Genomic DNA, 27,468 nt, shown 5'->3' with positions numbered 1-27,468 from the left:
GGGGGGGGAGGGGAGGTAAGGGGAGGATAGCTGGTTTTTTTTGTAGTTTTGGGAAGGCCTCAGATTTAGTTCAGGTTCTAGAGTCTTGAAGACTTTTGCATCGTATTCTAAGGTACATGTTCCTTCAAATTTAAAACAAGCTTTTAATAATCATTAAGGTACTTTGCAGAGTTCCACTGAAGACTGCTTAAAAATGTTCATGTAGTTCTTCAAAGAGACCATCTGATCTATTACTGAATGTAAACAGATAGTAAAAGACTAATACACACAGAACTCTCCATGTATCTTAGAAGTAATGGGTAGTATTTTTAGGATAAACATTTTATTTATGTTATTCCATAGAATAGATCAGCCTGCAATACTCTCAGACTCCACAGATCACCAATGTATAATCATTTTAATGCTATTTGGATGTGGAGGAGCTTCGAAGCTCACTCACACTTCTCTGAGATGCCACATTTTTCCAGAATTTTCAGCAAGATAAAGAGCTGAATCTTAAAACACTGTGTCTTTCTACAGTCTTTCAAAATGTGATTCACTATGCATTCTATTACTTATTTATGAGAGAAACCCCTTCCTAAGTTGAACAAAAAGATTAAGGAAGGAGCTAGAAAGATGCACCCCTATATGAGCCCTGTGCTAAATGCTGGGATTCTGGAAAAGCATGGAACTTCTGCTATTCAATTCTCCAGGTGCTGAGCTTGACATTAGGAGTAAAGGATAATTATGCTAAATATAGCTATATGTGTTCCATTTCATATATAGCCATGTGAATATTCATGGGGAAAAATAACAACAAACCTGAAACATTTCTTAATATCAAAATGTGGAATAGGTTACCAAAGAACATTTGTTACTACCTTAATTAGGGAATATAAAGCTTATATGACTTCCTACAATCAGCCCCCCATTTTTTCTTCACATTTCAGTGTGATTCCCCTCACACTGTGCTCCAAAAGCTTTTATTGATTAATTTTCTAAATATCTTCTTCATTAGTGCAGTAAGATTGAAGGCAAACATCCGACCTATCTTCTTGTTGCCTTCTTGGCATTAAGTTAGCTCTTTCAAAGTACCCTGCCCTAATTTTATTTCACTTAATATGTATTTACTTCTGATGTTGCATTCCAAATGCATTTACTTGCATTTGGAATGTGTGTTTCATAAAATTAAAACGGACAGTAAGATAATTGGGAAGGGGGAAAATTCCTGTGGGTTTTATAAGGTTTCTGTCATATGGGATTTGATTGTTTCTTTTTATCTATGTAATTTAATTGTTCAGAGTATTATACCTTGAAGCTGTTTTGCGAATCTTTAAGAATGAAAAAGATTTACATTGTTGGTGCTGTGTCTAATTAAAAGTGATTACAGTAATTTCCCTGGAGTGAAGTAGTATTTCATACTCTTTCAAGGTCTTTACCAATAGGAAAAAAAGAAGAAAAAAAAAGCAATAGACAAAAAGAGGCTTCTTTTCCCCACAAATGGTTATTGGTGAGAGTTCTTCACGACTTGTCTTCATGAAGTAATGCTGCCATTTTATTTGCAAATAGCATAAACTTGTGTAACTTACCAGGCTATTGAATCCCATAGCACTAAGAGCTTCTTTCAGAACTGTTAATTTCTCCTTGTTTTGAGGGTTAGCTGTTAGCATTGTCTCTTCCAGTCCAGTTTGGCTTAGATACCTGCACAGAGGAAAATCAGCATATTGAGTATTCCAATGCTGGTGGCAAAATCAAGCTGATGAGGTTAAAAGCCATCTCTTCCCCTTCTAATCAGAGATTTATCACAGATTTCTCAGCCATCAGAGGGAATGGTACCTATGACAGAATGCTACCCACCTCCTTCCTTAAGCTCTTACTTAGCACCACATTCCTTAAGTGCAGGTATAAACTCACAGACTACAGCTGCGAAACCTGTATGGACAACATTCACCAAGTATATGTACATGGACAAAAAAATCACATTTCTGAATTTCACACCGAAGTGAGATTGCATCATTTTTGTGTTCATCTTTGTGTTCGGATACTTTTGTCCTGTATTTACCTCAGAAAAAAGAATTGCTAAAAGGAAATCAGTGTGCCTTCCCCAGCTCTGAACTTTAGCCTGACTTGTAAACTAACATTTCAGATTTAAATTACACCACTGAGATTTTTGCCATTCTTGCAGTACCAGAGATTCCCCTTCAGAAGAAAGATTTGAGGAGATCCTTTGATAACTCTAGCTGCTTAAACCCCCACGACCAAGGAAGAGATCAGCTCCTATCTGCTTCATTCTGTGATCATACTCTCCCTTAGCAGCTGAAAGGGTGACAGGCATACTCAGTCTCTCCTAGAACAAAGTACTAAATAAGTACATAGTGTACAAAGTACATGCAGCCCTTTAGCTGTACTGTGTTACACAAAACTGTGAAGCAAAAGGATACTCTAAAACCTTTGCAAAAGTAATGATTAGGTGACAGAAAGAGAGGCAGCTAGTGGAGCAGCTAACGCAGGGGAAAAAAAAAGAACCAACATAAAACAGTATTAAAACAAAACAGAATAAGTGAAAACTACAGTACAAAAGACTAGGGAAAAAAAACAGCAATCTAACCTTTTTAACAATTTATTCTCACCCTTCTGAAATACATCTATGGGCACAATAGTACTCTGCACCATGGAGGGCGTGATTTCAAAATAAAAATGTTCCCACTGGTAGTTTGGAAATGATCTTATAAAAGTGGTAGCTCTTATAAAGTTCATCTTTTGTGTAAATATATGCAGCTTTTAGAAACAGGTAAAGGAATATCTTAATACCTTTGTAGCTGATAGTGAGCTTTACAAGATACACGTCATGAAATACCCTGTGCATTTTTAACAGATGGTTAAAAATGGTTTGACTGGTTCACCAGTGTGGATTTGGCTTGGATTGATATTGGTATAAGCTACCTCAACAGGTGGGGCTAAGAGAGAATGATGGCAAAAATGTATGCCCAGGTGCATAAGCACTTTCTGCACCCACAGAAGAACTCATCTAGCAGACATTTCAAGTACAAACAAGCCTCATATCACAGTGGCTAAAGCCTGTGCATTAATACAACCTTTGAGAACATGATTCTGTGATCATCACTGCCAGAGCACAGCATTTCCTGGAGGTTACTAAAAACACATGGGCTTTTTTTCCCAAAAATGGTAAATAAAAATGATAGCACATCTGTCAAATTAGCTAGAAGCAAATAATAAAGCGTACGCCAGATCTGTGGGTTTGATTTGTGCTGTTTTTTCGTTGTTGTTTTCTGTTTTTTGGATTTTTTTTCCACATTGCCTGTATGTTTCAAAGGGAGGCTAAAATAAACCTGATGCTGAACCTGGCACAGAATTTACTAGTATAAAGGTTAATCCAGCAGAAAATTCTTCATAGTTCTTAACTGCTGTGTGAGCTTATACCAGTTCAGTTCTGCATCGGCCTGCTGTAATACCAATCTGTAATTGGGAGATTTGCAGCAACATCTGTTTTGCTTTCAAAACACCCTATTGTTGAATGGCTGGAGGAGTTGGAAGCTTATGGCCATGCTTGCAAAGAAGGCTCATTGCTGGAGTTCATGCTGAAGAACTCCGTGTCTCACAGGTTACTGAGCATGAGACATTTTCACTCAAGAGAATATTGTATATTGTTCTTATCTAAGTAACTCAACTTCATAACTAAGGTGCTGTTGGATATCACAGCAGCAGAAAGTATATGAACACCACAAACACTTATCAAGGCAGGCTATGGCATAGCAAAGTGACGCAGGACGCTCACTCCCTTGGAGGAACAAGCAGAGCTGTGATATGAACCAACATGCGGCAACTCTTGCCGTCAGCACGAGCATTTCTTGCTGATACAGCAGTGGGGCAAACTGGGCACCTGCCAATCCATGCATCCGTGGCTCCATCAATCCAGCAATAAACTGCAGCATCTGCCGAGACATGCCTGCTGGAAGGCAACGTGACTTTCCTACTATAAACCTCCTCCAGTTTTAATCAGCAGATGTGCTGGTGCCCTTGGAAAGGGCTGAAGTTGGACTTTTCCTAAGGAGCGGTTGAATTTACAATCAGTTTCCCTAGTCTAAAGGCAGTGAAGGTATTTTCTAACATGTCATGAGCCACACTCCTTTTCCAAATTATTTTAAGAGTAATGAAAAATGAAAATTTTTTTGAAGATATGAACATTGAATTATTGTATGTTTATTACATGAAGCATATTATTAATGATGGACAAATTGCATAGAGTGCTTAGAAGTGTTGATGGATATCATACAACTCCCCAAAATACCTATTTTGTACACTATAACAGAGTAAGTGCACTATATTGACTGTACAAGGAATCACAGATCACATTTTTTCTAATTACTCTTAAGTTCATTCTACCCTAGAAGCACAGCAAAATTTAGACAGAAATATAAACTTTTCTGTGCTTGTAAAACTGTTCCCTGCCAACTCCTTTTTAGCCCTTTAAAGACCCCAAATGAAAAAGATGACAAATGCCTGAGACATCCTTAGTACCAACAGTATTACTTTCACCTCTTTATGTGTAAGAACCAGAATTCAAAAAGAATTCTAAATTGTCACCTTTCCTACAAAAATAAGGAAAGGGGAAAGAGATGCCTCATACTCTAAAAGTTCTAACACAAACACATTTCATGGGAGGCACATCATTTTCTATAGTGTAAATATTTTTACTAAGTGCAGCTTCTCTCTCATTTATGGAGCATTTTTTTCTCTTGACATTCAAGTGGCCTGGATAGAGTTGCATTGCTGCTGATAGAAGTGGATAGAACTGCTTAAAATTTCTATTGTGAACCTACCATGTAACTTCTGGTTATTACTTTAACTTACCTTTCTGTTATTGAAACTTGCAGTGTTAGAGCCATCCCATTTATTTGTATTACTAGAGTGTGTGCGATGTTCCTGTAAGTTTCTGTATCAGGTGCAAACTATACCTGGTGACTCTTAATTTCTTTGTTATTGAAAAATTTAGCACTACTGTTATATGGATCAGAAGGGATGTTCCATAACGTCCAATGCATGCACATAGTCTACACACCAGTTATCAGAGTTCAATTTGTCTTACTTATTTATCTCTGAGTGTGAATTCGCTCTGCAAATGCACACCCACACTGCTTACTGTGGCTTTAGAAAAAGATTCTCAAATTTTGGCTGAAGTTGAGAATTCTGGTTGAGGGTAGATGCTTAGAAAAGTGATGTTTATATCTCTAGTAAAAGTGATGAACCAACTTGTCTATGCAGTTCTAATAATTACCTTCTTTTTACTGACTGCCTAACCATCTGTCTCAATGCTGCCATGTCAACATTTGCACTGGATTAGTATTCTCGTTAGACAGCTTATCAGCAGACAAAAAAGTTTTACGCACATATGATCAGCGAATGTTTATTTTATTTCAAAAAAGAAATTCACTGATCCACAAAATGGCATTCCATTAGGAAGATGAATTAATCATAGAATCATAGAATGGTCTGGGTTGGAAAGGACCTCTAAGATCATCTAGTTTCAACCACCATGCCATGGGCAGGATCGCCAACCACCAGACCAGGCTGCCCAGAGCCTGGTACATAATCATGGTACATAATTTTTCAGCCATCACTGCAATGACATACATCAAATTTTCGGGTAGGAGTATTAATGCTTTGTCCAATAATATTTTTTAAAAGTGCTTACTATTACATGAAATTGTTTTTGTATTAACTGCAAAAGTTAACAATTACTCTTTATCTTTCTCATTATAATTGCTACAATCAACATAATTTATATTACTTCACTTACACTCGCAGTACACATCATAATTTGGTATCTGTATCTCAAATAATAAGAAGAAATACACGGGGACAAATGCCAGTTTACTTGAATAATAATGACTTTTGTACTGTATCCACATTCCAAAGTTTCTAAGACAAGTATGCTGGTAAAAGTTTTCTTTAAAGAAATACTTTCTGCTTCAACGATAGAGAAAATAGCAAGGAATTGAGACTAAAAAGCTTAGACTATCAGCTGTTCTGTCAAAAACTCAGCAATGCACTATTTTTTCTGGATTGAATTATTGAAATTAAATTGATTTATTTTCTTTTGAACTGCATCTCAATAGCATTTAGTATCAAATGAAGTATTCTGCTTCATTCAACAAAAACAAAACACGTTGTTTCATTTCCTTACAAGAAAAGCAAAGGAAATCAAAAGTAGGAGTCACAAAATTATTACAGAAGGTGAAAGTATTTTTTTATTTTGATTTTCCTAATTGAGTTGTTACATTTCTAAAATCTATGAACAGCCAAGAAAAGAATGATCTTCAAATTTGATAATTAGGGAATTTATTTGGGAAGAGGCTATCCCTTGTTTGCTTACTGTCTCTTATTCAGCACAACCTGCAGAAAATACTCTGTGCATCACACCATTTCAAAATGAGTTCAAAGCAGCTGGAGCATAGAGTTTGAACCTTCATGTCTCACATCCAGGTCCAGTTCCCTCATGCTAGGCCAAAGAAGTTTAGCACAATCAAGAACACTGCAGGCTTTCAAAAATCAGCTTTTCTTGATTTTCGTAAGTATATTCAAAACAAAGCCAGAAAACAATCACTTTCTGGCCACGAATCTACTTCCCTGATGTTGAAAAGCTGACTTACACTTTGATCAGAATTCAAGGTATCCATATACTTCCCAACTACAGTCATCAAAGTCATCAGAGTCTCAAGGGAGACCTGAACTATTGCTGTGTATCACACAGGGAGCCTCTTTAATCTCTGGTAAAAGAAAGGGTGACAAATGATATTTTGCACTAATTGTTTGGACAACTACAAACATAAAGTACTTCAAACCATATTGTTTATTGCTGCCAAGTAAGGGGAAAAAAGCCCTTGATACATGTGGCTGATCACAAAGAGAGACGTTGTCACAGGGACCCAGAGGAGCAAGCCTTCCAGAGGTTTGTTACAAACTTTGATATTTCACTAACAGAACAAGTAACATATTAGCAAAACACATCCTGACCATGCTGCATTCATAAAAACCAACTCTTGAAATGTTCAAATATTCTATATGAACAGACTCTCTACGTCACAGACGTATATATATACACACACATTATTGTTGTTTATCATATAAAACTATGCAGTTCATTACAGTAGTTCAATTCCTATCTGACAGTGAAGCTGTCTGAAAATGATTAGCAGGTTGCTTCCAGTTGATCAGAAATTCCCTTTTGTCAGTACAGCTAAAGTTGGATTCCAATTAGGGAAAAAGAGGAAGTCTGGTTTTGCCAGATGGACACTTCATAAGGCTCTTCTGAAGTAAATACATTCTGCCATGAATAATTAAGAGATCGGTGGGATTACATTACTAAGTATTTCTAAGTCACTATAAAAATGTTGATTGAAGTCCAGAATTATGATAGAAAATTACATATATATATATATATTTTTTTAAGTTAACATCTAACCACTTGCTACACCTCCTGATAGAAGCTGAGTGCTGTCACATCTAAATATGGTTGTAAAACTTCCTGGATCATAGTAGGTTTGATATAAGAGAATAGCATACAAGGAATAAGAGAATACATAATATAAAGATTAGCTCTAAGTCTTGAAATCTTACTACAGCTGGTAAGTCAAACCAATAAATGTGTTTAGTGGTAATAAAGATTTCACATATCACAGCTAACATCTTCAATAAACAAGCTCAGGGACCTCCTGAAGTCCCTGACAAAATGAATTATTCTATGAAACACAGTGAACTTAGAAGATACCTATTTTTGAACCTGAGAAAAATAATCATTTTGACCTCAAAGGAGAGAAAGATCAATGCTGGATGCATTATCTTGACCTCTGAGCAGTTCCTAAAACACAAAAATCAAACTATCTAGCTTTCGCATCACAGCAGAAGTATCTGATGACAAATTAGTTTTATTTAAGAAACAACAGGATTATTCACACAGGATGTTCTAAAATCAAAACAATCTTAAATGTGTGAGCCCAAGGATTTGTGCTCTCCATTTCCCCTGCTTAGGTCAGCAGCTCTTTTCACTGTCAGTATTTTATCTGTCAGCCAAAAGAGCAGAAAATATTTTATATAATACTGCCTCAACAAGTAGTAGTACCCTAATTATTTTATGAGGACTAAAATGTTTTTTCACCTCAGAAATAAATATTTGGCCAACATCTAAATAGTCTTTTTAATAGTGAGATAATAAAGTTTAAGAAAAACTAATATTAAAAATTTATCAAAAGAAAATTTCAAGACACGGATCACTTTCTCACAGACTGGAAATCACAGAAAACCTCCTCTGGAATTTGTTTATTTATTTATTTTAATCTTCAAAATAGCTGTAGAAATAGAATTAGGCTAAAGTCAGAAAAGTTTCACCAGTTGATTTAGAAAGGCTCAGGACAAACCACAGAAATTTAGGAAAATATATCCCACTTGAGCTGCACCAGAATAAAAAGAATAGCAGAAGACAAAACCAGAATTGTTATGATTAATGCCGGCAATGTGATCTGCAAGGTAATTCAATTTGATTTTCTATCTAGACAACAAATGACTTGTACCTTCCTCATGAAATTATTTATTCATGATTGTAGCAAAATAAATTAATAATAATAATCCTTTCTCATACAATACCATTAAAGGAAGATAAGATTTTTCTTTCAGAAAATGTTACTAGGCTTCTAGGTAAACAAGTACGTTGAATGAGTTCAATCTTACCTTCTCTAGATACTAACTTTTGCATTGCATTAAATGGGAAAAGATGGGATTCAACTAGTCACTATAGAGATTTTTCCTATTCCAACTATCACCCTGGGGCAGAAAAACACAAATTCCAAGATTTAGGAATAATAAAACCATCTTCCTGGTAAGAACCAGGAATATGAATGTGAACACAGCTAAAACAGTTCTGACGTTAACTTCTGAATCAGAAAGTTTTCTGTTCTGTAGCTGCAGTGGATTTTCAAAGAACCTGTATGTTTGCACAGCAGATCCTGTCTGGCTACAAAGAGTTGAATCAGATCTCTGGAGGCCTCTTTCAAACCAAGAGTAAAGGAAAATATTGTTTTGCTCTGTTTATATTTCTTTAGTCGGTGAAAGGGGAAAATGTCATAATCTGTTCTTTTGTGAGATATCAGTGTAACTGATTCCTGTGAGGAATTATGAGGTTTATGGTTTGCTTTCTTCTTCTGATCCACTTGCCAATGTGTCAGTTCTCTGCTGTTAGCAGTTCTCTATGTAGCTAACCCAAGAGAAAAAGAATCGTAACAGCTCTTATCTAGCACAACTGACCACACTCCCTAGCATATTTATTTTGGTAAAGGAGTCCAAGATCAGTGAGTGAAGAATTTTTACATGCAAGTGCCTAAGAATAAATATTTAACATAAACAAATATTTAACTAAATACAGGACAGCATCAGTAATAATTTGTGCAATGCAAGTCACTGCGGATTATGTTATGAATCAAAAATCCTGGATTTTGTCTATAAATCCTTCATTTTTTTAATAAAAACGACTCACAAATAATACTGTTGTGTTCACTCACGAACTCAAAATAGCTAATAAAAAAGATTCTGATATTTCATATTTACTTATTTACACAATCCAGCATATCCACCATTTTCTGTAGAATGTCATGCTGTATCCATGTGGAAACAGATGCAGTAGTTATCCAAGCCCTTTCTGTGCTGTCCAGTTGAAGAAAATAAGAATAGAGAAATGAAGCAAGAAATGAAGGCTGTTTCAGAATACCATCCTCATCCTCAATATGACATCCTCCACATCTCTCCCAACAGACAGAGGTATCTAAGCTCTTTGTAACAGTGCTGACAAGCAGGAAATAGAATTGCCATGTCACTGTTTTGCATGGGCTGGCTGACACTTCTCAGCTTCAGCAGACAACACTTAACAATGTGTTCATATCTTGGGGGAGAGCATATCACTTATACCGCATGAATTCAAATATGCCTATTTGAAGCTTTCATCTAATTCTGGTGTTGTGAAGGATTTTGTTACAGCCATCAGCCAAAGTTAAAAAGTGACTTTTATAACTGCACAAATATCTTTTCTGTGCTAACTTCTATGCAATGTTGCATCAATTGTTCTAAAAACAAACACAGATCATGCACTCATGAAACCATGTTCAATGGTTACAGGCCACTGGAATAAGATGGAGGAAGTGCTGTTTTTTTTCTTTCTGGGTTTTTAAGTACTGTGAAGTAGGAAAATTTATTGTTTTCCCAACTCAGTAAAACTTTTATGTGTAACTGACTTCAAACTTGTGTTTGATCTCGCTGATTCCACTTTAATCTTAGTATTATCATAAATGTTAATATGAAGAATCAATGGAAGTTAAAACTTGGCACTCTATGGTGCACTTTGGTTCACTATAAAGGGGAGATGAAGTGTGTAATGGACTGCAGGCAACAAGTAGTAATAGAAACCTAATCTTCAGCATTGCCTACCATTTGAGGTGTCTCTGCTACGCTACACAATAGGCCACAAAATCTTAACTTGCATCTTTACCTATACTTAAATATTTAAAACAAAGACAGTATTAATTGGACTTCTCTTACTACAAAGTCTTAAATCTTCATTCATTGATGCTTTGTTGCTAGAAAATCCTCAAGAAGATCAACATCATAGGAGGGTAAAGCAGTATTTCATAATCAAGTTCCAGCTCCAACACAACCAATATGTGTGTTTTGGGTGTCATTTAATGTGACATTGTATTAAGAAGCACGGATTAACAAGCTAATCCTTTCCTTCCCCTTACTAATGATGCTCAGTGAACCATGTACCTGCACAATCATGTGAAAAGTGTGTGGCTTTAGTGCAGTGCATATCCCTCCTTCCCATCCAGCTCAGGGCAGCAACCCTGATTAAGCATAGTGGTCATCACTGAAAATTCAATATTACCAGCTCAGTTAATTTTTACCTTAAGCTAAGGTGAAATTGCAGTAGCAGAGATACATATTAGTTCCAGATGAAATGTTAGCCTTATATGATTAGTTATCTAAAATCTAGGTCAGTTTACTGTCCTCATTTTAAATATTTGTTAAGTCCTTCTCAGAAATATGCTGTATTTTTCTAATAGCTATTCCCATAACAGCTTCCTCCATCCCAAGTTTTTAACTTAGGTATAAATAAAGATTGAATTTAAGGACTGTTTTACCAGACTGGGAATGAATGACTTCACAGTTTTACATATGTTTTCCAAAATTTCTTCAAACATTCTGAGGCAAAAGATATTGAGTGTGTAAATACAGGACACTACCTCTCAAGAATAAATGGTACTAACATAGACTACATTTTCAGAGTCGTAGAATAAGAAATTACAACAAACATCTTTACTTCTTTAGATCCACCATATGAATGTGAGAGGACAATGTACTCTGCTTAGTGAGAAAAACCTGCCTTGCACTTAGCACTGTTTGATATGTAAACAGAAATGAGATAAAGACAAAGCAAAACAGTTGACATCAGTGAAGAGAGCGACATTTACAAAACATGATAATGAATAGCTTCTAGTTGCATTCTGGGGTTTTGTTTTTTTAAAGGGAAAATGGCACATTTTTGTTGCCTTTTCTCCTTTGTTTTCAGCTTTTAAACCAATTCCAATCAGAACAAGATTTACATCCTTTGAAACTTGTTACACAGTAGTACTGAGCTGTAATTCCTACTATTTAAGCACACAGATTTCCACCCAAGACTAGTGCAATAAAGCACCAGAAACTGCATTTTAAGAATTAACTTTGTTTATGTCAATTGGTAAAGTGTAAGCACAGCATTAATAGATTAAATACTACAGATAGCTTTGGTGATAGCTAAAATAGAGCTCGTGTTTGTATTTTTCTAAATCGAGAAAATTACATATTAAGATCTTTTGTAAACAGGGATCAGCACAGAAATATTAAAATAGCCAGTATGTTGTTCAATAAACATATTTGCCTTGACATTTTCGTAAGAAAAAACCTCGAATCAAGAAGTGCACACATATTACAAAATACATGATTTTTTACAGGCAGTGAATATACTCAAATGGAAAGTGAAAAAATACAGGCCGGTCTTTATCCTCAAAATGCCAAATGTCTTCAGGCTAAACTCAAGCATGCATTTTTTTTTTCAATTGTCTTGATATTCCTGTGAAATAGACTTTAATCAGAAACTCCAGCCTCTGTTTCTAAAATTGCCATGAAAATGTAAATCCGGGATAATTTAATTCAAGAAAAAAAAAAAATGAATGCACAACAGGAGTGACTCAAAATAGGATTTTTTACAGCCCTGATGAAATTATTAGAAATAAGAATGGCAGCATACATTACAGTGTCTGTTTCTCTGATTCCTATTGTTCAGTATTTCATGGGCCAGAATCACTCAGGAGATCACAATCACTTTATCAGTACAACTTCAGAGTTGAATACACACTAAAGAACAAGCATGATGACGGTAATGAAGATGGTGATAATAAAGAAATAGCAAGTACTGATGACTGATGAACATGTAAAGGAAATAAGTCAGTCTGCATGCAAGTGCAAACTGGTCCAATCCGTGTCCTGAAATGCTTCAGAAATTATGTATGAACTTCGCTCCTACCATCAAGAGTTATTTTGTACTCCCCTGTTCAGACTTACTTTGGCACTAGTTGCCAGGTAAATGTCATTAAGTTTATGAGCCCCAAGGGATTTCTCCACCAGTGTTGGCTACATCTTTAATGCTGATTCATTAAATAAAGCTTACTGGGTTAAGAGCCACAGTATCAGATCTACAATTCAAATAAGTGCTTTGAGAACCTGCTTGTAACTTTCACTAGTATCCAATTAAAACATTGCTAACATAATTCAAACTGATTTCATATCATTGCAGTCTCTAGATGAGTTGGTTTATGAGAAGCCCTCTTCCTCCTGCATATGAAGGTATGGCTGTGTGTATTCAGCCACGTATACTAAACAAGTAATTGTGAACAGAGAGATCCCTTTTGCTACCTTGGCCAAAAAAGTGAAGGTCATCCAAGTCACAAGTTGCTTTTGAAATACTGATTTATACATTATTTAATACCAGAACAGGGAGGAGACATTTTTAAGAAGCTTTAATATAGCATAATATAAATAATTGCTAACAATTATTTACTTGTCATTGGCTAAGAAACTCTCATACACTACACGAACACAAGTTGGTACAGTACCTAACTTTATCCACTTGTTCTACAAAGCAAGAATATTCTTATTTCTGGAGTAAATATGTATATATTTGTGTACACTGAACCATTAGTGACCATCACCCCGATGTAAACAGAGGCACCTGCTTCTCCCTCAGTCAGAAATCCCATGATACCAGGCGCACAGCTCAGTCAAGGGGAAGGCACGACTGCTCCCACCTCCCCCTGCCCTGGCCCCACAGGCAAGACTGACAGCAATGGCAACAGGGTGGATGTGTGTAGGTGTTTCTCTGCCATATTTTAAGCCCTGCCAGTAAAATCAGGCTGGATGAAAATTCATGAACGATCTGCTTCTGACATTCAATCTCCCAGGTTGCTTCCCTTTATCTCTCCTGAGGCAGTGAGTACTAGACACAAATGAGCTGTATGCTCAGTGAACCTGAAGCAAATTTTGCAGGTGACACATTAAGAATTTGATTAAAGAGCCACATATAAGTAAGTTATTTATGTTACACTGAATTTACACTGCATAAAAGAACTTCCCCCCCCCTCCCAAAAAAAAAACAAAAACACATACAGATCTACCTCCATACTTCCATGGCTTGCACATCTAAATAGGACAAAAAGACTCCACGTCAAATCTTACTGCTAAAATCACACTGTAATTACACACAGAGATTTGCAGTTTGTACCATTTAGTTCCATAGAGAAGTTACAGTGTTTTGAAAATAAAATAAACAATCTAAACTCAAATAAAATAATAAAACAATAAGAAACACAAAAGAAAGACAAAAGCAGAATAATTATGCCTTGGAATACCCCTTTGTTTTTTCAGATACGTGGGAAGCTGGAAAGGGAAAAGATTGGAGAGCGTTACAACTGCACGTTTGAAAAACATGCTCTACAGAACCTCATGATGGGATAATACATTCCCTGTCCCAGTTTTGACTCAAGGATCAACCTGATGCTGTAAGATATTTGAAGTTCAGTTAATCGTTGTACATGTTTTACTGGAAGTTGCTCCAGTCCTCTTAATTCTGTTATGTGATTGAAGAGGCCTGTTTAACAGAAGATTTCGCCCCAGAAATATGGCAAGTATACATAAAAGAGATTATTAAAATATAGTGGGAAAGCAATCACTGAGAACATGATGAAAATGTGGGAAAGTACTGCAGATACAAGAAAGTGCATATGCATCTTTAACAGTAAATCTTATTTCTCTAACTGCACCTGAAAAAGGAGACAGGTGATTCACAAGCAAACACAAATAAATCCTTAGAAATATTAGTATATAAGGATACACTCCCTTGCAGTAGCAGTTTTAACTCACTTGTGTTTGGGACAGGAAAGTGATAGAAAATAAAGCCCAACATAACAATGGTTTCAATAGGAAAAAATTATCAAAAGAGGATCATAAAGACATTCTCTGTGTTCTATTCATTATTGCAAAATTTTCGTGATATTTTCAATCCCCAGTTGTTTCCCAACAATTTCTTCTGTTAAATAATAATTTTGCCTTTTATTAACATCATTTTCATGATTCATTTTACTGTGAAAGGCCTTAGATTTTTTTCTCCAAGAGGCTGGCACTGTTTTTTGTCTTGATAATCCTCACCGTGAAGCTGGTGTTAGTCAACCCACGTCAAAATGAATGCTGCAATTTCTGTCTAAGTTTAATACTAAGCTGTAATACCATCTTGGTAAACTGATTTCTACGCATTTAATGACTTGGTTATTGTAAAATTTCATAAAGTTTAAAGCAGAATTTAGAATTAGAAGCATTTTTCATTAGCCAGAAATTACATTTCTCTCTAAATGCTGTTACAAACACATTTTGTCTCTGAATGGTATTTGCGCATTGTTTCAGTGCAGTTTTACATCATTTTAGTCAGTAGAAATTTTCTACTGAGTTCTTTATTTTAGAGGACTTCCTTGATTTGCATCATTCTTTGGATTTCTTCTAACAATTTTCTCACTTATGTTACTAATATTCAAGAAACACTGAAGCTTCATCTCAGATGAGCAGAGGCCTTATTAGCACAGAGCCTGCATATGTTTCTTCTCTGAAACATTTCAAACTATTCCCAGTTAGACCTCCCCAGTGTATCTACTTGTCTGATCCTGGGCGCTATTTGCACAGACTTGGTAAAAATGCAGCTCACCCATGTTAGATATTCTAGCATATGTGTGAAAATCATTACAGATCCCCCGAAAACTGCACTAACTTAAATCTTTTGACTGCTAATCAAAAGTGAATAAAAACTATTGAAACTGTTCTTGAGCCTACATTGCTTACCTTTGATATCAACTAAATATATCAAGTTTCATATGATTTTTGGTGTACTGGAGTGAGCCACAGCAGTTATACTTTGTCCTGTGATTTCAAGAGATGTGTTGTGAACAAGAAAGAGAAAGCGAAAGAGTGAGAGAAGACCCCCTCCAAACAAGGAATATTCATAGACTGTCTGGCTGATGGTGGTATAGCACAGGATACTCCCAGACTCTTCTGTCCAGCACTAAAATGCATAAAATCATTTTAGAAGCCAAGACTAATGAAGCTACCATTTTTATGACTGGTATAAAACTGAGATCTTAACAACTTCTGGTTATTAGCACTCAATTAACACATTCTTATGACTTTGGCTACACATAGGCTGTCAAAACTCAAAGTGAGTAATTACATTATAACTACTAAAAGATCTATATGCAGTTTCAGGAGGAATCAAAAGAAACTGCAAATGGCACCAACTCAACACAATCAGATTTAACTGTAGCGTAGAGGTGATTTTGAGCTATGACTCATGAAAGAACCAAGGGAAGAAAACCAGGCTACGCTGGGTTGACCTTGCTTAACCTTCTGAGAGAGAGTGAGAAAGAGTAACATAGCATAGTTCAAAGTTCATAATATCAAAGATACAGCCAGTTCAAACCATGCTGTGAGGCATCACTGTTCTTGTATCTAACAAGTTGAGATGAGACACGTCCAATGGTTGAGGTTGCTGTACGCTACGAACAATTTATTAAATGACCTATTTCTGACTGGAAATTCATCAACAGTAATTGTATCAGAATGATTTTAGGAAAAACTTTAGAATATAAATTGCAGAATGATATTATTGTTGCAGATACATGAAATGTAATAGCTAAGTGGCTTGAGGAGCTGGATCCATTGAATCTCCCCCCACATAGGGGATGATTAGCAAGCTAGTTAAGTGCAGAGACATATTTTGTGCTTAAACTAAAAGCCAAATGACCTCCTCTACAATTTTTATAAGTGAGTAATCACATCTACTTTTTAAAGTAGGGTTTCTGCAGCAATTTCACCTTTTGGAGGTACAACCATTTTCAGTCTGTTGTGAAATACTGGTGGGCTACCTTAACAGTCAGCATGTAATTTCTTCAACAGGGCACCAAATTTAGCCTCAAGATATATTTATAACTTGCACAGCTCTCTGGAGGACTTTTATTTCTAACAAAAGATTGAACGTGGCCCAGTAACTTTAAAGTGTAAGGTATTCATCAACAGAATTCACAAAAAACTGGAAAGTCATCTGGTTCATATAATACTTAAACTCACATTTTTCTTCCTTCACTTCAAGAAATTTATTCAAAACACTGTTTTATAGCACATCTAATTTTCTGTTAAAATTAAGACAGAAGTATGTTCTGTTTTCACTGTACTCTATAGATCTTGGTAGTCTTAATTACTAATTTTGTTTTTTTTTCTCTTGGATTGAACAGATTCCATTTTTGCTGCCTCTCACTCACTTTTTTCCATGCCACAGACATACAATTCTGATGTTATTTTTTGCAAGTGTTTCTGTATCATGCTTACTCCCATAGAGACAAAAAAGACAAAGCCTCTCTTAATTAAAGTAATAGCAAATGTTATCACGCCAGTTATTATGCCAAGTCAAATGTAGAAATGCAAGTTTGTAGGTTGTAACTAAACCTGAGGAAGTAAACTCGCTTCAGCTATAAAAAGACAAAAGTCAAAGTGGTTTTATATGATCCAATCTTATTTTTCTTTTCCGAACAGCTTATGGAACCATGAGAATGTAAAAGATCAAAAAATATTAAATATCTGTGTTCCTTTATATAGAAACACAGAGAGGATTGCCTTGGTTTTACTGTAACACTCTACAAGTACAATTTATTCCTGAAAACATCTCATTTTGTTATTTACATCTTGTTAGCTCTACAACCTAGACTTGTTAGAATTACGAGTTAGAGAAAAAAACATTGATGAAAAGAATGGTAATCATAATGAATGATTTCTTTATCTCTGAAAGTCTGTCAGTGGAGTGCAGCACACCCTCAGCCACCACTCAATCAATATGTATGAAGATTAATACAATGAAGAAGGGTTTGTTAACATCAGATGAAGGAATATACCCAGAGGAATATGAGTTTCAGATTTATGCTCCTGAACAAAGCAGAATTTCTATAGCATTTATTCTAAAAGCCAGACAAGTAACAAGCCCACTTGGGACCAAGACAAAGACACTGAGCTAAGTGTAAGACTTATTTTACTATCTTTGTTTTGTTAAATAAAAATTATTCTTGGATTTCATGTAAATTAATGATTACCAACCATCATTGGAAATCTATTTTCTTAAAGGATCCTTTGGGAATAATGCAGTAATGCTATAATATACAGCTAATGACAGAACTGGAATAAATAAATTAAACATCAAAATCCAAGGTTAAGGTACCTCTGCTTTCAAGTTGAAAAATACTATTTTGGATATCTTGACATGTAATTAGAGTGTAAGCATTCCTGTGCATATGCAACTAACCCCAAATTCAGGATGAACCAGCCAAAACAACTATATAGCCAGATACTCAAAACAAATATTGTCAAAGTTAATAATGTAGACATAAACTTTATGCATGAGGTGTAGGAATCTGTAAACAGGGCGAGAAATGGGCACTTAATTTGCAAAATAAAGCAGATGACACACATAAATATTCCAGTTTTGTTTTGAAAACCTGAGCTGTGATCCCAATTATATCTAATGTAGTTGCAATGATACCTCCTAGAAATGTGTGATGTAGGATGTAAAGATCCATAAATATCTCAGATAAAGGGTTTAAGTTAGATGAAATTGAGTTAGTTTTCAGAAAGATAAAGAATTAAACTTATCCCCAAGTACCACACACTGTAATTAGCTTTTTGCTTAATATCAAGGCATACAGAGATAATTTTAGGGAGTAAGTTTCTTTCTACACGTTGCAGGCATCATATCTGCCCTGCTAAAAAACACAGAGAAATTTGTTCTGTAAACTAATGCACTGCTTAGGATTCCATTTAATTTCTGTTAAAATCTAAAGAGACTGGTTTTAAAACTTAGATGAACAGAAGTGAATTAGGTAAATAAGTAAAACTAGATGAAGTAGACCACCGAGTAATAAAAAAAAAAGTCAATGTTCAATGCAAAAATCCCCTAAACTTAGTTACACTTTGTTGAATTTTTTGATCCCTGTTATATCTGAAAAATTCAGATTTCATTAGATTCAGATAAAATTCAACAGTGGAATCAATAGCAATAGCACTTTACAAGATGAAGATATATCTTAAGACAACGTACAGTAGATTTTCTGGTGTCCATCCTCAACAAAACCAAGTTGAGTCAGTCCTGATTACTGCTATGCTGCATAATAGATCACCACAGATGTCAGCCATTACTGGCATTGCCTCTCAACCCTTCCATCTTTGAAGTGGAAAGAACAACACTGGTGCTTGAAAATCACGCTCTAAGAAATTAACGAAGCCGGAATTTCAAAGAAGGAACAGGACAAGGAAGAGAGAGAGGGGAGAAATGTTTCTTTTGGTTGAATTCTGGTTGTTCACTTCTGGGAAAGGAAAATAATAAAACAAGTTGAATAATTTCATGAATGTGGTTTACTCACAAAATATGCACTAATAAGGAAGACAAAGGAAAACTGAGTAGAGGGGTACTGGGGTAAATAATACTAGTAGTTTAGTTGGCTGGGGAAGTAAAGATCGAATTTATGAGGGCAGGGGAAAATTAAGTGAAATATGAAGGCACATTTTGCTAGAATATGTTGCACACTCAATTGAGAAGGTTCAATACTAAAAAAAAGAAAAAATCATTAAAAAAAATGTACATTAGTAAATAGAAAACAAAGAGGAAAAGAATAAATGGAATGCAACAAATAAAGTAAGCAAAGCAAAGCAGGACAGAGAAGATTTAGATGAGACTTTTGATGTTAAACATTTCCATGTTATATAGATGTAAAACTCACAGAAGCAAGTTTAAACCTGTTTCTTTCTGAATTAGCTTCCTACTAACCAGATGGTGTAGTTTAGCTGTCAGACCTCACTGGAATGTAAGTAAATGGAATTGCCTCACTTCAGTCAGAACCTACAGATCTTGTCCTTAAAATAGTACCACTGACTGTGTATCAGATTTTCACAGTACTATTGTATGACAACAGTTAAGAAACAAGCATTAACAGTCAAAGCTTTTCACTAGACAGCTGAAATATAAGTAAATGATATTACGAAGATGGAACTGATTGAAGTGTATAATTTTAACATTTCTTATTAACACACAGTTAAAAACAAACAAATTGTCACAGGCATAGATTGATCTAGTTAACTCTGTGACAGATTTTGCCTTTGAGTGCTGTCAAACAAAAGAAAAAAAAAACAAACAGAAAAACATCTGTTTTCATTTTTGCATTGTACTTTACCTATTCCTTACACTTTTTGTACTAGAATGAATTCCAGCAGAATTCCATAATCTTGCCACAGCTTAAGCAAAACTTGACACTTCCACTTTCAAGAATGTCTGAATATCTTGAATACCTATTCAAGAATATCTTGTCAACATGAGACACCAAAAAGGCCCTGGCCTTCCAGGGAAATCCATTTTTGGAAATTAGAATTTACTTGAATTGCTCCTTCTAAAATTGTTCTTCTAAAAATAGAAGAAGAAGAAGAAGAAAAAAAAAAAATGGCAAATTTGTTTTTAAGTCGTTTCATCTGAGTACAACAGTGGCTTAGAATTAAGATGTAAGCAGTCCTTCATCCTGTGTAAGAAGGCAGCAAAGGAGGTAAAAAGAACAGAACTAAACCAAAAACCTTTCAAAGAGTTCTCAATGAAGTTGACTACACACATGAACTAAAAATGGCCAAAAAAATCACTGTAAAAAAAACCACGTTTTCAATATTGTTTAGTTCTCTAGAATACAGAAATCTTAAAAGGTAGCTTATCTTATTATTTTGTTCAAGCTCCAAGTAAACTGTGAAATACTACAATTATCAGAAAGAAAAAATACCCTTAGGCAATTTGGGGAGAAAGGCGCTTTAAAAGATTCTCTCCAATTTTTATATTTTGAAGGGGGAAAAAAAAAAGGACTGCAAATTATATTCTATTTGTGATTTAATATTTAGTGATACTGAAACTTATTTGAGTTTTGGTAATTGGTGCAAATTGAAATACTATTTGTATTGGCATTGTTGTTGTTTTTTCCAGAGAGAAAACACAAATTAGTTGATTTAGCTTGGATACGTGTTAACTTATAGGAAACAAAGTGTCAAGCATTGCATATATTACTAATAACGTGAAGAACAGAAAAAAAAAATTGAATGAAATAAGTGATTTTTTAGACTTTCCATATTTAGTCAAATTATTTATTTCTTATTCTTGACTGTCAGTAACATCTCTGTAAATTTGTACAGCTGTTACAATCCTCCATCTCTCATCAAAACTTCTACCAAAGTTATTTTTGTCACCAGCTGCTTTAAGGATGCATGTTCCCATATATGGCACTGCATCGATTTCACCTCTGAAGAATTTTATACTTGTCATCTGGGATCATAGAAAAACTTCAACAACATTAGAATTTTGTACAGATTATCTTCATTGATGGAGCAATAAAAATTAACTTCCTCAATTTTTGCAAACTGGATTTAGAGCTGCACTTTCACTCTGAGTCTTCTTCCATTATCTCATTAGAAAATTTGTCAAACATGACTGAAAAATCTTTAAATGCCAATGGCCCTTTGCATGCTAATAAACATAGCTTGCACTATGTGTACCACTGCACTGCCTTGTATGCATTCAAATACTTGAAACATAGGCTTTTTGGAGAACATGAGTGTACCTTCAAGACTAAAAAAAATACTAATGACTGCAGAAAATATTTGTAAGATTTTTTTACACCAATCTGAGATTCATCTCTAAATCCTTCAACTGTTGTGCAAAGTGATTAAAAGCAGGAAAAAAAAAAAGAAAAGAAAAGAAAGAATGAAATTGTATTGGACATGAATTACAATTGAGCTTGGATATGTAAATGATGGATTGCTTTCTGTCAGCATGCTCCAGACTTTGGGCAAGAAAAAAATTCCAGGACAAAAAGGTAATAATTCCAGGATTAAAAAAAAAACCCTGAAAATTAACATTTAATTAGTATTCATTGACAAAAAAAAAAAAAAAAAAGTATATTGGAGTATGACAATGGCAAGATGATTAATTTCAGATACTGCCTTTGAGAATCACCCATATATAGTCACCCAGTCTTTGACTTATCCTTTGTAAAACATCAGGTGCCCTTTCAAACTTCAAGGATTTGGTTTGTGTTTTAGTGCAGAGGAACCCGCCCTGGCTCCTCTCTATCCATTACAAGGAATTGCTTAAATCCTGGAAATACCGCTGGACTCTCACAACTTAAGGGAGGCAGAATAAAACTGTTCAAGAGTGAAAAAGGAACAATATTGAAAGAAAAGTAAAAATGATAGTCTGCTATTATTTGCATAGATGAATTACAAAGGAGACATGGCCAAGAAAACCTCCCACCCATAGGCATGCAGCTGGCAGGGATAATAAGCCTAGACTCTCCTGTCACAGCTTTCCTTACCTCCTATACATGTACATATGCAATGGAAAATGAAAGACAGCTGAGGAACCTGAGTGCGATCTTTACCTTCCATCTAAATTTAAATACAATGAATGCCACTTTTCTAATTGCCTGGAGCTTTATTCTGTCAATAAACACGAACCTCAACAGTGAAGCTTATATATCCTCAACACTGGACTTTAATGAGGTAAGACTGAGAATTTTGGTACACAAAACTCTTCACAAATACTTCAGCACACAAAGTCTATCAGCACTTTGGTAAGGTGACATAACCTGGCGCTTCATATGGAAATTATTACTCAAGCAGGACTATGACCCGCAGGAAAATCTAATTAAACCCTTCCAGATTTAGCTATTTCATTCATAATATTTAGATCCAACCAAATCTGTAAGACAGGTCTAACACCTGTTTGGATTTCCCACTAGTCATCAGGTACAGATACAAGCAACAGTTAATTTACAAAGCAATCAGATCAAATTGGTATTGCATAATAACCACATTTGAATAAAAATCTATGCCAGGCTTTGTGGGGCACTGTAAGTTTAAATCAAAGTAAATATCTATGGGGAAAAACATGATCAGACTTGAGTAAAAGGAAAAAGAATGGCACATCAGAGGACTTGAATGTATCTAAAATATTTATTTTTACAGCTCTTCTGTGAATTTGCCTCGCATCATTACACTGCCACAGCTACATCTGTAGACAAACAACACAGACGTGGAAAACAGTTAAACAATGCTCAAGATGAATATTTCTCACTGTTATTTTTAAATGAGAGGACAATCAACTGTGGCATCTGAAGATAAAAAGACAGGGAAAAAAGAAGGAAGACAGGGAAATACACAATGTCATCCTGGTTTTATATCACCAGCAATTAGAAAATAAAGGCTACCTCCCAGGTTATGTTGAACTGGGGAAAATCGGGGTTAGTGGCCACACACTATCTTGAAATCTTGAGCTCTTGTGTGTGAGGGAACGGTAGACTGGGGATCTATGTGGATGATCCCAGAATAATCCTATTTTGCACACATTGTATATGCTCTTGTTAGAAAAGGGGTCTCAGAAACACACAGAGAAAAGTCAAAGTCTTGCATTTAGTGTCTCATTCACTGTCCCTTGCTGTTTAGTCCAAGTCCTTGTGAAATCCAAACTTTACCATTTAAGTGGGGGATGATTTCCTCAGTGATCAAGCAAAGAGGTCCTGATCAGTTTCAATTCTAAGGAGAAATTCAACCACTCCACTAAAATTGCATGAAATTAATGTAAAGTTTTCTCACTGACAGTGAATTGGGACCTTCTCTGAAAACCAGTAGAAGAAAATCATTTCTGTGGCCTGATTTACAGCTATTGTGGCAAATAAGTTCCACTGCTTTTAAAGAGTGGGAGAAACACAGGCAGGCAGAGCACATACTGCAGTGTACTTTCTGCTGTGGGAGAAAGGAAAACTTTTTCACACCTGGAAACAGCACAGCCTGAGCTACAAACACAAAATGAATTCCCTGACCAGAGTCCAGTTGCTACATGAGTTTGTATATTTATATTTTCCCCAGGCTGAAGTTGTTCATTTTTACCCACACAGCTTATTTACAAACAATATAAGTGAACCTATACACGTTGGGTGGCAGAGACCTGACGTTACAAAGGAGGATTGAAAACTGGCCCTACATCAGTATCAACTTGCAGGGCTGAGAGAATGGTATCAGTTTGCCTATCAGAAGCCTGAACAGTACAGTTAATTAGGAAAACTAGCAACCAAAAATGTTGACATCAGGTTGAACCATCTTTTCTGGAACAATTTTCTGTAAGTAGCCTTAAGCTACTTTCAGTCTCTAATATACATATAGAAATGTGACAACATGATAGCTCAATGACAGTATATTTGAGTACTTATACCTATTACACAAAAATATTCTATTATTGTTATTTATACACTATAGCATTGGGGCATAAATGAAAATACAAAATAACTGATCCAAAGCAATATAAGAAGATCTTTCAACTCTCTTCTGTAAGAATTTTCCCATATTATTTTCTTTTCTGTCTAATCACTCTGAGTAGCACCCTTTCTTCACCAGACTTGAAGACCACTTACAAACTGACCTATCAGCATTGTCACCTCTCTGTTTCACTTTGGTTGCAAGAATTGTCACTAAGGTAGTACATACTCTACCGATAAGCCCAAACTTCACGTGCCAGAAGAGCAATGCTTACAGTAATAGCACAATATCTGTACTCAAAAAAAGACAGACAAAAGAACAAATCAAGAGTAAATCAAGAATATAACTTAAAATCCCTAACATCTCCTATATTGCATGCAATTGGCAAAATAAAGTTCTGCAGTTCTTTTGAAATACACAAAGTTAACAGAAATTTTGGAAATTTTGATCTAGGATCTGCTGATTAAATCAGCTTCTGAATATAATGAATTCAGAAGTGCAGCTGTTAAGAAAAAAGCCTTGACTTGCCCTTTGGAGACTGTATCTGACATGGTTCCCTTGCTCAATTCTGAGTAGCGATCTTACCTTTCAGAAAATGTTTCTATCCTTATCCATCATGATCCACGTGCAGACACAGCAGGAAACATACCCCTCCATACACAGATCTGTATGGCTCACTGAGCTATATTTGGCTCAGTAGAACACAGCCCAGTCCTGTTCACCACATGCTGCCCTAATGGTCATTATATTTGCAAGCACATGACTTGAAGTTTCTGAGCTCAGCATCCCTCTCAGGAAAGCATCAAGTACCATGGAATTTTAACCTATTAAACACCTATTAAACTTCCCTCTTGGGTGAAACCCCAGCCTGAAATTCTCAGTGACTCCAAAGGGGAGGGATTTCCCCTTTATGTTATTTACATCAGCTCTTAATTGAGCTCTGTAAGTTGCTTTGCACATGAACTACCTCTTACATTTTGTAGCATCAAGTATAAACTTAACCAGTATCAATTATATTAATTTGGTACTTTCCTTTAAAATGAGAATGTAAAATCAATGCTGTATCTCATTTTCCTATTGCAATGGCTTAAGCAAACCACAAAAAAAGTCTTGTGATCTTAACAGACATCATTTATTAAGATTGTCTAATCTTCTACTTCAAGTTGCAAATTTAAACAATGTAAAGAGAACAGAAAATTTTTAAAAAGCCGTTGGTTATGAACCATCTATAATTTCAGAAGTTTTATTACCTAATTAAAATTGGTTTAAGAGTCAAGATTACACTTCTTTAAAGAAAACATAGCCAATTCACTTATTGATGTTACCAGAACGATATGATCTCATCAAAATTGCACTGTCAGAAATCACGAACCAGTAACAGAAGCCAAATTCTCCCTTCCTGATTCATGTATGAGTTTGTCACAGTAGAAATTTCCCCCTTGTTTAACTCCATTAATTGAGAAAAATCTTTCCCACTGAACTCTTATTCCCAAGAATCTAAGGAAAGAAATTCTTGGCTTGAACTCTCAATCATACAAGATAAAATCTACTTGATGAAGCCAAAGCAAAGCTTTATTGATAAAAAGCAGCTTTATGCAAATTTTAAGCTATAAATTACTTCTAGAGCTTTGGCACTTTACTGTACAGACATATATTTAGAAATGCTGTTTTGTTCTTTTTTAGATGCTTATCAAATACCTCATCAGATAAAGCTTTGTTCATGTGAATCTAATTATTCATGTTTTAGCTAGGCTCTTTCCTGTTAAATCTTCTTGCAAAACTACGTAATTTTTTTTTTTTTTCTGAATAAACTGAGTGATTCCAAAAAACTTTTGCTAAAAGAGCAATAAAGTAAAGATCAGAACCCTTTTGGTCTTCAAAAGATTAAAACCATAGAATTTAATACTCTCCTCCTCCTTTGAACTGGGATGTTTTTAGTACAGCAACTTAGCTTCAGGTTACCTCAAAGTAAGCACATTATACTATCCTGTATAAAATCAAATGTGTTAACAGATTAAAACATTACTTGACAACAGTAGCCTAAAGATTAATGTTTAACATATGATCAGAATCAAGTAACAGTTTTTCTGCAAAAATGAATGCTGTATCTTTCTCTTTACAAGCCCAAATGGTCTAATTCAGGAATATGCTTTCATTCCAAAAGAATCTGAATTAATAAATTTCAAGATATCCTCAGAATTCCTGAAAAATTCAACAAGTTCTTATTCAAACTTTTTGTGTATCAAACATTTGGTGTATATTCAGCCTTAGAGATACTACATTTAGACGTCTATACACCGATCTTTGTCATTAAGCAGGAAGTACAGTTTACGAATCCACAGATGTGGTTGTTTACCCGAAACACGTATCCACTTGTAAATCTACATACAGCTGAATACAGACTCAATCACCTTTGAATTTCACTGCAAGCCAAGACAATCAACTCACACAGAGACACAAAGACCTAATTTTAGGTGTTGGATGTCAAACCCTATTCCTGGTTTCAAAGCAGTCAAAACCTCATTTCTTTCTTCATAACAACATGAAGTAAACTGAATTTGCATTTACTTATGGTGAAATCTCACCAAAATCAACACATTCCAGAAGAAAAGTCTTATTTTATTGACATAGCCTTCCCTGAAGACAAAATATTTCATCAGAAAAAGAGAGGAGAAAAGTAACTCTAGTCCACAAAAAAATGGAAGAATAAATCAAAGAACTGAGAAGTTTCCTTCTTCTTCGTTCTTTATGGCAATAATCCTAGTAGACAAGACACATGCTGCACAATGAAATCCTTGTGGACATGTACTTGATAATAAATAACTTTAGAGATCATTTATGATTTAGAATACAAATGTTAACAACTGGAGAAAGGATCTACCTCACCAGCTCGAAGGTGTTAAAATATGTAAAACATTAATACTAAATATAAAGCTGTTATCCTACCTGTGTGTAGACAAATTACTGAGGTACAGAGTGTATTTTTCTTCAGCAGATAGACCATCCATCATCAAGTAAAAAACATGAAAATTACTCTGGTTGAGAGGTTGCATAATGACACGAGACTTCTCCAACATGTACGTATAAATTCTAGCTGATTAAGAAACAAACAAATAAATTCATTGTTATCTTGATTGCTCTATACTCATATTTTTTAAACCATTCATCACTGCAATACTGAAAAATGGAAAATATTTTAATAAAGCAGTCTGAGGTTTGTATGATATAAAAAATACTACCATTTGTAGTACCATGATTTTCTATATAGGATCATATATACAATCCTAATTCTATTAAAATTAGTTTCATTTTCTTAGAGAACCAGTTGCCATATTTGGCAAGATTTTCTAGGAGAAAACCTATTAGTAATCTCACCCAAGTGTGGCAATCTGAGAATTCCAAGGTCCCTCTTAATGAACAAAGATGTAAGAAAGATTCAAGACGTCCTGGAAAAAATGGTCCATGGATCCATTTCTT

The 27,468-nt window shown here is 35.1% G+C and overlaps 1 protein-coding gene across 1 annotated transcript in view; it reads right to left on the bottom strand.

Moving 5' to 3' along the window:
• MYO16 (myosin XVI) overlaps nucleotides 1-27,468 on the bottom strand; it is a 283,366-nt gene that overhangs the window by 121,071 nt on the left and 134,827 nt on the right. The window contains 2 exon segments of the mRNA XM_010728547.3: nucleotides 1,569-1,680; nucleotides 26,938-27,085. Coding sequence (XP_010726849.1) covers nucleotides 1,569-1,680; nucleotides 26,938-27,085 — 260 coding nt within the window.

The sequence above is a fragment of the Meleagris gallopavo genome, chromosome 1 (genome assembly GCF_000146605.3).
Source record: "Meleagris gallopavo isolate NT-WF06-2002-E0010 breed Aviagen turkey brand Nicholas breeding stock chromosome 1, Turkey_5.1, whole genome shotgun sequence".
NCBI lineage: Eukaryota > Metazoa > Chordata > Aves > Galliformes > Phasianidae > Meleagris > Meleagris gallopavo.
The sequence above is the reverse complement of the archived record's forward strand: the minus strand, read 5'-3'. Positions and strand labels throughout refer to the sequence as shown.